The sequence below is a fragment of the Myotis brandtii genome, unplaced genomic scaffold (genome assembly GCF_000412655.1).
Source record: "Myotis brandtii unplaced genomic scaffold, ASM41265v1 scaffold731, whole genome shotgun sequence".
Classification (NCBI taxonomy): domain Eukaryota; kingdom Metazoa; phylum Chordata; class Mammalia; order Chiroptera; family Vespertilionidae; genus Myotis; species Myotis brandtii.
In genome coordinates, this window is record NW_005370895.1 from 991493 (window position 1) to 1002850 (window position 11358).

The following is an 11358-nucleotide window of genomic DNA, read 5'->3' on the forward strand; positions in this document are numbered from 1 at the left end:
TTGCTTCCAGCTGCCTGGCTGCCGGCCGCCATCTTGGCTGACAGTTAATTTGCATAAGGATATGCTGATTAGCCAATGGGAAGGGTAGCGGTCGTACGCCAATTACCATGTTTCTCTTTTATTAGTGTAGATATGTGTTTTTCGATGGTCTTAGGCGACCCCTGTGAAAGGGTCGTTCGACCCCCAAAAAGGTCTCGACCCACAGGTTGAGAACCGCTGCTCTAAAGAAACAGAAATTTTCAAATACAAAATATTCACAAACTAAATTCTCATAGAACCTGTTCCACTCCAACTCTGACATGCACTCATGAAGGACACTGAACTGCCTGTGTTGTTGGTGAAATTGAGAGAAAGCCTGTAATTCAGTCCATCTAAAATCATATTAGAAATAAATAAACAGGTCATTAACCTCTCCTATTCCCCTGCCCCCTGTTGTCCCAGCATGCAGCTGGTGAGCCCTGCTGGTGAGCCCCAGGGGGATGACACCACTGCTGAAGGCCGACTTTTCACTGGTAGGTCTTCCTCTCTCTACGGGGACGGCATTGACACGTACCTATGGGCTGATTCTTTAAACTGAACCCAGTATACCAGGAGTCCTCCAGCTTCTTCAGGGCTTCGTTGTCATGCAGTGGAAACACCTGAATCACGATGCCAGACGTGAGCAGTCTTCTCACTGCAGAGGGAAATGTGCCAAACAACATAAAATGAATTTGCAATCCCTCATGATACTCTCCATGTGGTGCTACGAAGCCACTGGAGTCAGTGAGGAGTGCTCCACAGAGAGCAAGTGCACCCGCCTCCTCCAAAGGTGCATACTCCTTTTGTTCTTCGGAATGGCACTATCTTTACTATTTCCTTTGACTATGAAAGCAATACAAGTCAATGTAAAATTTTAAACCATACATAAATGTACAAATCAGAATTTGAGAGGCCCAGTTATTCTCTCCCTCCCCGCCAAAATAACCACTGTAAATAGCAATTTAGTGTATAACCAGATTTCAAAAAAAATATATATATATATACACATATATACATATGTACATATGTGTATATGTACATTTATATATAGATATATATAAATGAGATTATTCTATACACATTGTTCTGTAATCTTTTCTCATGTAGTAATCCTATATAATAAAACCCTAATATGAAAATCGACTGAACAGCAGAATTACCAGCCGCTATGACGCACACTGACCACCAGGGGGCAGACGCTCAACGCAGGAGCCGGGCTCACAGCTGAAGAGCACAGCCGTGGTGGCAGGAGCCTCTCCTGCCTCCACTGCAGGTGGGCGGTAAGGAGCAAGGGGTCCCGGACTGCAAGAGGGTGCAGGCCAGGCTGAGGAACTGCCCCCTGAGTATCGGGCCTCTAGTATATATATGAATCGGGCCTCTAGTATATATATGAATTTCATGTATCGGGCCTCTAGTATATATGTGAATCCGCCAGTGCCAACATAAATAGAACATGAAGTGTCCTTTTTAACAGTTGCATAATATTCCCTTGTATGAAATGCTATAATTTAATTCTCTACTGAAAAATATGTTTCCTTTTTTTGCTATCCTATATAATAAAAGGCTAATATGCAAATCGACTGAATGGAGGAACTACCTGTCTCTATGACGCAAACTACCACCAGGAGGCAGACGTTCAACGCAGGAGCTGCCGCCTGGTGGTCAGTGCACTCCCCCAGGGGGAACACCACTCGGCCAGAAGCTGGGCTCACGGCTGGCGAGCACAGGGGAGGTAGCGGGAGCCTCTCCCACCTCCATGGCTGTCAGGCATCGCCCAAGGGCTCCCGGACTGCGAGAGGGCGTGGGCCGGGCTGAGGGACCCCCCGCCAAGTGCATGAATTTCATACACCGGGCCTCTAGTTATAAATAACGTTAAAACACTTGTACATATACCTTTTTCCACCTGTCTACTATTTCCTTATTGGATATACTTAAAAGTAGAATTGTTAGGTCCAGAGGTATATGTATTTAGATTTGGACACATATAAAACTGCCCCTAGAAAATGTTACCAATCTATCCTCCCATTACAGTGATAGTAAGAGAATGGTTTAGTTCCTTTCATTCTTGATACTGAGTATTTTCAATCCTTTCCATCTTTTCTAATCTGATAACAAAGGCTTACATTCACAGTGAATATCAAAATCAAGTCAAATATTTTCTACTGTCAGCAGTCATTTTGGCGGGTATGATTTTAATACTCATGCACATACCTAAAAGAGTCAAACTAATTTAGCCAAAGACCATATCTCCTAGTAACAATAAATGAAAACGGGGCACTCTCCTGTCCATAGTTACTTAGAGTGACTGGCAGGGTTGGTCTTTAAGAGGAAGTGTATTCAGGACACACGGAGAACTAGAATGCAATGCCTTGTGTCACATTTGGGGAGATGAGCACTTTCCATACATGCTCCTAGTATTGCCTCCTACTAAAGATTATGGCTGCTCAGTGGATGGAATCAGCATCAAGCGAAATAAGTCAGAGAAAGACGAGTACCACATGATCTCACTCATATGTGGAATCCATTTAACGATCAAAATAAAATGTTGAACAAAATAGATCCAGAGACATAGAAGCATGGAACAGACTGTAGAATCTCAGAGGGAAAGCAGGGATAGGTGGGAGGAGATCAACCAAAGAACTTGTATGCATATATGCATAACCCACGGACACAGAAAATAATAGGGTGGTGGAGGCCTGGGGCAGGGGATGGGAACAGACTATATAAGGCAGTGATGGCGAACTTTTTGAGCTCGGCCTGTCAGCATTTTGAAAAACCCTAATTAACTCTGGTGCCGTGTCACATATAGAAATTTTTTGATATTTGCAACCATAGTAAAACAAAGACTTATGTTTTTGATATTTATTTTATATATTTAAATGCCATTTAACAAAGAAAAATCAACCAAAAAAATGAGTTCGCGTGTCACCTCTGACACGCGTGTCATAGGTTCGCCATCACCGATATAAGGGATCAATGGGAGGAAAAAGAGGACATATGTAATACTTTCAACAATAAAGATTAAAAAAAAAAGAATGCTTTGCTGTTTTCATCCATTGATAAGCTTTGAGCTCTTTAAGGTTTATGAGCTGAACTCTTATCTCCTACCTACCTAGTCCCCAAAGACAGGTGAGGAGAACATCAGTCAACAAGTCTCTCAGTAAGGAAGAGCAAATAAATGTCTGTGGCATGAAAAACAAAGCACGATTTCTTAGAAATAAAAGGAAGGATAAAAATTAAAATGAGATATCTGATACTAAAAAGTCTGGGTCTAAAAAAGTCTTAATACAGTATATGGTTCTTCGTACAATTATTTCTCTTGTAAGCTATAAAGAAGAACAGTTTTTAAAAGGTAGGGTTGTAATGAAGTCCTCCTTAGTGACTGGAAAAGGTAAAAGCTTTAAGTTCAATGAGTCTTTGGTGCTACCCAACCCACCTTTAAGTATTTTTATTCTAAAGTGTTTCTGTGGACTTTTTTCTTAGCTAATATTAGTGCAAGTCGATCACCCACAACTGTTCTGATTCTTCTCTTGCTCTTGGGGACGCACAGCTATAGCATATTCATTCTTCCTGTTACTATCTTTTTCAGTTATTACATCAAATTTTTTTAACTTTGAACTGATCTACAGCATCTAAATTATTATTTTATTATTTCTAAGTTGTGGGGGTTTTTTTTAAATGACTCCGTTCTACTGTAGAAGACTTCCCAGCCAGGCATAAAAACCAGCTTGGTGCTTCTAAAAATAGGACTGTGAAGAGAATATAAAGCCACGGGTCCTAAATTATTGGGCTTCTCTTCACCGTCAACGCCAAAAACATGGTTCAGGTTTCAGCTTCTAAAAATAGAGGGTTTTTTAAAAAAATCCTTCAACCTTCTGATGTCAGCTAAGAATGTAATTAACATGAGCCTTACCTTCAAAGGAAAATATGATGCTCTTCGGGCCTATTTATAGAAAGGAACGACTTAAACCAGGATTCCTTCCTTCAAGAGGGCTGAAGGATCCGTTGTCAAGTACTAGGGTTAGTCCTGTTACAGCCATTTAACAATTAGCTAAACAACCCCAAATCTAATGGAAGAGGGAGTATAAGTAACCTGGCTGACAACTGAACCCTCTAAATCAGCGGTTCTCAACCTGTGGGTCGTGACCCCTTTGGCGGTCGAACGACACTTTCACAGGGGTCACCTAAGACCATCCTGCATATCAGATATTTACATTAAGATTCATAACAGCAACATTACAGTTATGAAGTAGCAATGAAAATAATTTTATGGTTGGGTCACAACATGAGGAACTGTATTTAAAGGGCCAGAAGGTTGAGAACCACTGCTCTAAATTAAAGAATGCAATAACAATACTAACAGTACTGCTTCTGCCTTTGGCTAATGGGATGTTCTTAGTTCAAAAGTAAAAACAAAAATCTCTCTCACACTCCTTACTGTATCTCTATGCAACAGGGAGGGGCAGGTCGTGCTGCCTCGAATCAGCCTCAGCAAAGGGGTGATGAGCACACAGAGCCCCAACAGGGAGAGAAGGCCCGCAGCAGCCTTTGCACGTGAAGATGGGGCCCTCTGCACCCCTGGAGTTTTTGCAGCCCCTCCCCGGCCCCACCTGACTTTAGCATTCTGGTGTGAGCAGCCCACTTTTGTTTTAGTAAGGAAAAACTGCTTCTTGGGGATACCTGTGTTTTCAAAATACATTCTTATATTCCTGTATTATTTTCACTGCAAATATGTATGTAGCAAAACACAGTGCATGTATACACATGTATGTGTGTGTTTATATATACAGGGTGTCCCAAAAAATGTACACATACTTTGAATAATTATTAATTCCAATGGGTTAAATCTGAAAAGAAAAAAAAACATTAATTGAGCTATCAGCTGTTAATTGTTAATACAATTTTGGGGGGACAACCTGTAAATACTGATATACATGCTGTACCCAGCAAAATCATAAAATATATAAAAAGCCAGTGTCCGTGACGACTAGGACAACCAAATAATAGCACCTCTTGGTCCCTCCCCCAAGGCCCACAGGCTCTGATGGCAGCAAGAAGGGGAGTGGGCAGGGCAGTGAGTAGCGGCAGGCTAACGGTGCACAATTTCGTGCCCTGGGCCTCTAGTACATATATAAATATATCAATAGCTTAATCTTCTTATGTACATGCCTGCTACATGATACTTGAAATCTACTCTAATATTCTTATAAGGACAATTAATAATTTTAAAGACAGATTATACCTGACACTCTAATCTATCCATCTGCATATAGAAGATATTCAGAGAAAATTACCATAATGCTCTAAAAGAATAACAACATAATAAAAGGCCTAATATGAGACATGCCATATGCCATCAATCATCAGATAGACATTTTAAGACAGAGCTTTAACCTAAATAACATCCCTGAAGATACCGTTCACACATAAGACATTTTTGGCTCCTTTAATTCCACTTTCTAAAGAAAATCTGTCATTCGGTTATTTGCATGACTGTTAACGATGAGGGATCAACGGGAGAAGGCAGCGTCTGAGAATACGAAGAGATCTTAGCTCACACAGCAAACGGGATGAGATGCCCACCAAGACAAACACTGACAACTAAGACACACCGTGCACTCCCAGGGCCCCGAAGCGCTGGCTGTGTGATGGGTGAGGGAGAGCCCTGGAGCGTGCAGCTCACAGCACTGCCTCACTGCCTCCAAATCATGTCTACAGTGACACATGGTGCCATCTACTTAATGAAAGCTTTCTATCAAACACAACATTATGGCAAGCAAAATTATCATCACTGCATTTAAAAATCAAAATCAAATTAAGCCTAAGGCAAATGAGAGTGTTTCTCATGGAAGCCTTGGCCAGCTCTCAAAGCATCGTGGGGGTCACACCGAACAGGGTACAAGTCCTCCCCTCAGCTTCAGAGAGGAGGCTACCCCAAGGGGAGCGGCTCCCTCAAAACTCAAAGGTGAAAATAAGCTTTTCCACTTATCTCTCTGGATTAAACTTAAGGAAAATCGAGGGCTTTAAATAACTCTAAGTTTTATTACTTGGACTCTGAAAATAGTTCACAGTTTGTAATTACACATATACCATTACTTCTTCAACAGAAATTATTATTATAAAGTTAAAATGGTGCAAAATTCATGATGGCATATTAGACATTATATTGTCAAAGACATAAAGATAGAGAATAATGCAGAACTTTAAAATACAGACTTGGCAACTTAATATGATTCTTCTCTCAGGTGGTATAAAAGTTTTTCAAATGACCATGATTTAAATGATTTTATTGTTTTTATATTTACTATAAAAAAAGAAATAGAGGAAGTGAGGGAGGCGGGCAGGGAGGGAGGGGAAGGGAAGACCCTTGTTTACAAAAGCCTCATCTTTCCTGCAAGAAAGTTTTTACCAAAAGATGAGAACAGAGCAAATACAACCAAAGAACTCTTCACGGATGAAGAAACTTTTTCTGAAATCATGCTAATCTCTCATCTCTCTATTAAAAGAACACAGGTCTAACAAAAATGGCCACAAAATAATCAATATCAAGACATATGCAGACACCTGGAAATGTAGACAATCAAAGAATGATGAGGACCAACATTCAAATTTCCTGACAGCTTCTAAAAGCCACTCAGGTCAACAAGGAGAGCAAGGAAAAGCAGCATAACGCATGTTAACAGCATTACTCAGACAGGAAGACGACAAAATCCAGTTCACATGCAAGTCAGGCAATAAAGAACCAAGACATATTCTTCTCAAGTTCACATGAGATTTGACATAATGAGAAAGAGAGAGGAAAAGAGAGAGAGAAAGACTTAAGAGATATACCAACCAAACACAATGAGTGATCTATGATTGGGTCATGCTTTGACAAACCAGCTCTAAAATATAGGGTGTCCCTCCAAAATATAGGGTATCCCAAAAATGCATACATACACATTGAATAAAGGCAGTGCCTTTATAATTATTCAATGTATATGTACACATCTTGGGAGGACACCCTGTATATTTGGTGACAACTGAGAAAATTTAAATACGGACTGCTTCTTGAGCATCTATCTCCTGGGTGAAGACTGAAAGGTAGTGTTAAATGTATTTATGCTTTAATAATACTTTAGTAATAATAAAACAGCATTAAAGTCTAGAAAGTATATTAAACTTTCTGGCCAGACTAGGGGACACAGAAGCTCACATGCTTAAAGTGTATTTGAGGCAGCAAAAATGCTCTGAGGCTTTGCCACTATCTGGGTTTGAGGCAAACTTGGAATTACACATTGTAGTAAACACTCGCATTCTGTGAACTAGCATCTCATTCAAATGGCATTACCTAATGTCAGCTTTCATTCAGGTCTTGTCACCTTGTGATTCTTCCTAACCTTTCTATGTTTGCTTGTGTTCATACCAGAGAGATGAGAGGAGGTGGAGAGAGAGCTCCAGGAAAAGACCAGGTCTCCGTTTTTATTCCTCCACAGTTTCATTATAGGACAGTGCTTTAACAATAATATGTCCAGGTATTCACACTCAACTTTATGCTAACTGAATGCTGTGAGACCTTGATAGTAAGAAGTACAAACCATGTAGAACAAATATATTGATTGAAAACGTGCAATATAATGTATTAACCAATGTCACCCCAATAAATTCAATTTAAAATATAATAAAAATAATAATACATGCAACATAATGAATCTGTAAAGGCAAAAGATATGTTCATGAAAAAATAAGTTATTGTAAAGTTGTGTAAGTTTCTCAGTAAGAGGGGAAAAAATAAAGCTCCTGTAATGTGTTATTTATGTCTGTGAAGAAAAAGTAATTGCATTAGAACATGTATTCATGAAGCTGGTTGAGATAATCACTTACATAAAGATTTTCCTGGATATAGCTTTGCCTGGGGGTAACCAGGGATCATTTTTTCATCTCTGGCTCTAAGATTTTCAAGTTCATGTTTGATAATGAATTGGCGTTCTGCCATTGTGAGAAAATCATCATTGTTATCTAAAATAAAACAAAAATTTCCAGTTATTTTCTCAGTAATTGCCAAAATAAAGTTAATAATATTCAAATAACAACCTGGGGTTGTGGAAATAATGATACAAACAATAAATAACTAACATAAGGAGTAAGCAAAATAGGAAAGTGGTAAATTTAACAAAATATAAAGCTCCTTATATTGCTTTTGCTTTACAATGGCAGTGTTGAATAATTGTGATTTGTATGACCCACACACTCAAATATTTCTATATGCCCTTTGCTAAAAAAAGTTTGCTGACCCCTAATCTATTCATCAAAAACTTCTCTTTGATAAATTAATTCTGATAGAAACCGTCCCAGGACTCACCATCAAATCCTTTGAAGTTGTGTCGGGTTCCGTAGGTGAAGGCTCTCATGGTGTTATCGTTGTACTCCTTTACCAATCCCACTGCTTCTGCCCCCAGTAACAATCTAATATTGGAGGCACCAACAAGATATAAGTTCTGGTTTTCCACTGTTTCTTTCTCATATTTATTTAACAACGGTCTAAACAACAGCTGGGCACCTTTGAAAACAAAAGGTAGGCACAATCTTAGAGACAAACATAAAAGTTTCAAAGATGAAAACTTTCTAAATAAATATTATGTCTCTAGTTTAGTAGAAAGAAAATAAATTATATTAACAATTTAAATCCATTTTCCAAATAAATAGGAAATATAAGTAAGTTGGAGATGGCAGGTTCTTTATAGCTTTTTGAAATAAAAGTCAAAGCTGGAAAATGCAATGATAAGTGGCTTGCCAGTTACTCAAACTAGAAATAAATATCAGGCAAGAATTCAATATTTATTAGTTCTATGTATAAATCTGCACTAACTATAAAGGATAAGGATATAGTTTCTAATATAAAAATAACAGGTCAAAATTTAAGAAAATTAATTTGAAATAAAATATCCCAGTAAAAATGCCTCAAATGTTACACAATTACATTGAACTATAACAGATTGTGTGACTGATTCCCAATAGGTAAATACAATAATTTTCAATGATTTTCCCATAAATGTCTACATTTGATTAAGTTTAATCATAGTTCTCTTCAGTAGGTTTCCAAATGTTAAGAGTAGATGTTAAGCCCAGTCAACGTGGCTCAGTGGTTGAACATCGACCCATTAACAGGAGGTCACAGTTCGATTCCCGGTCAGGGCACATGCCCGGGTTGCAGGCTCGATCCCCACTGTGGGGCATGCAGGAGGCAGCTGATCAATGATTCTCTCTCATCATTGAGTTTTTTTCTCTCTCTCTCCCTCTCCCTTCTTCTCTGAGATAATAAAGACCAAAGAAACAGACATTAATTTTAGAAATATATCTATAAAAAACTGTAAAACACACTTGAAAAAAATTTTTAGTCACTGAGCATGAGTAAGTCTGAGTAATATTTCTTTTACTCACCTCCATCTTTCTTTTTCATGGTAATTCTGTTTTTCAGCCATTCCTTGGTTTCATCTTTGACATCCTGAGCAAGTTCTATGACTACCAGAGGCGTGAAGGAACTCTCGAAAGTATCCAGAGCTGATAAGGTCACTTTCATCTTTGACAAACTTGCTGAAAATTAAAATAAAATAAAAAGCACACATGGGATATAATGGGAAAGAGAAATATATAAATTGTATTTGCATTTTCTCTTAGTTACACCTAATTCTGACTTACAAGATAAAGCAAAATGTCTCATGATCCAGACAGGTTATATGACTGGCTTAACCAATGGTTCAAGCACACGTGTGAGCCGGCCCCTCTACAAAGATGAGGTAACACCATCCATTTCCGTAAGCAACTCAGAATACAGTAGGGAAGACATTCAGGTAACAGAAAAGTAACAGTATAAAATGTGCTCTCACACAAGAGGAGTTAGAAACTATTTACAAAGGCCGTGACAGCAGAACAGGATTTAGAAGAATGAATAGGAGTTTGCCATACAGACAATGAACGGTATTCTAAGTAGAGAAAGCTGTATTATCCTACAAAATAATAATGAAAACTAGTCCGCCAGTGTGGCTCAGTGGTTGAGCACTAACCTATGCACCAAGAGATCACCGGTTCAATTCCCAGTCAGGACACATGCCCGGGTTGTGGGCTGGGTGCTGCAAGAGGCAGCTGATCGATGTTTCTCTCTATCCCTCTCCCTTCCTCTCTAAAAAAATCAATAAAAATAATTTTTTAAAGTTCATTCATTCAATTAATATTTTTAACAGAAAATAAAATAATAAAAACTAGCCAACACGCTCAGAAAAGGTGTATTATCTATGTGAAGGGTGGAGGGAGGATGGGAATGAGCTGGTAACTAACAAGGGCCCATGATTACAAAGGAACTGGGCTTTGTCCAATATATGCTGGGAGTCACTCATTTGTTATGAGAAGGGAACTGACACAGTCCAATTTCATGTTTCGATATAGAGTTGATCTCCCAGCATCAGCTTTCTCTGTTACCTTTATCTCTGTTACCAAGCTTGAAAAATAAGAGTCAACTGGAGACCCACAAATGCTATTAGTCACTAAGGCCTATCGGCCTCTCTGTAGAATATTTCTCATATGAATCTCTCTGACCCAGTGATTCTCAGGGGGCGATCTTCAGACTTTAGACTTACTTATTCTAACATTGATCGTGGTGTAAGTTTTAATGACTCCAAAGGACAAGTATAAATCAGTTTTCTAGAACAATCACAAAAGGAGTGATCAACACCATAGAACGAACGTCTTTCCTTTCTTTGGAGGAAATCTTGCAGCAAGCTGATCAAAGAGATCCAGGTTGTCTAGCTTGGACTTATAAGCTTTGTTTTTTTCTCTAATAGAGCATAAGTTTTGTTTGGGGCAACACAGGCATTATAAATCAATGTTATTTTCAAATTATACTACAAATATATCAGGAATACTCCTAAAGATACCAACCAAATCAAAAGTCAGCACACTGGGCTCTATAAAGGAAACCAGATCAAAATAGGACCTAATACTCACCTCCAAACAGCTAATGATATAGCCAGGATTTATACAGCTGGCAGTTAGAGCTATGGAACTCGGAACACTTCATGTGTCCAAGTTTTGGATCAAGCAAAGGGAGAAGCTGTGCTACACAGGGGAATAATACGTATAAATCAATAAAGTGAGACTCAGGACAGTGTAGAACAATATGACTGCAACCACTTAAGAATACTTCACGTATAAATCAATTAAGTGAGACTAAGGACAGTGTAGAACAGTGATGGTGAACCTATGACACACGTGTCAGAGGTGACACACAAACTCATTTTTTTGGTTGATTTTTCTTTGTTAAATGGCATTTACATATATAAAATAAATATCAAAAATATAAATCTT

General features: G+C 38.7%; 1 protein-coding gene across 8 annotated transcripts in view; it reads right to left on the reverse strand.

Moving 5' to 3' along the window:
* The window catches only part of ANO10 (anoctamin 10), a 120655-nt gene that overhangs the window by 77495 nt on the left and 31802 nt on the right, over window positions 1-11358 (reverse strand). For 7 of the 8 annotated variants that reach the window (XM_005882637.2, XM_014530334.1, XM_014530337.1 and 4 more), the window contains exons 2-5: window positions 9439-9591; window positions 8360-8557; window positions 7882-8016; window positions 554-673 (exon numbers count right to left, since the gene is read on the reverse strand). In XM_005882637.2, the coding sequence (XP_005882699.1) occupies window positions 554-673; window positions 7882-8016; window positions 8360-8557; window positions 9439-9577 (592 nt within the window). In that variant the 5' untranslated portion in view covers window positions 9578-9591. Of the gene's footprint in view, window positions 1-553; window positions 674-7881; window positions 8017-8359; window positions 8558-9438; window positions 9592-9696; window positions 9718-11358 lie in introns of those variants that run through there. The other variant, XM_014530336.1, reaches the window with a different exon arrangement.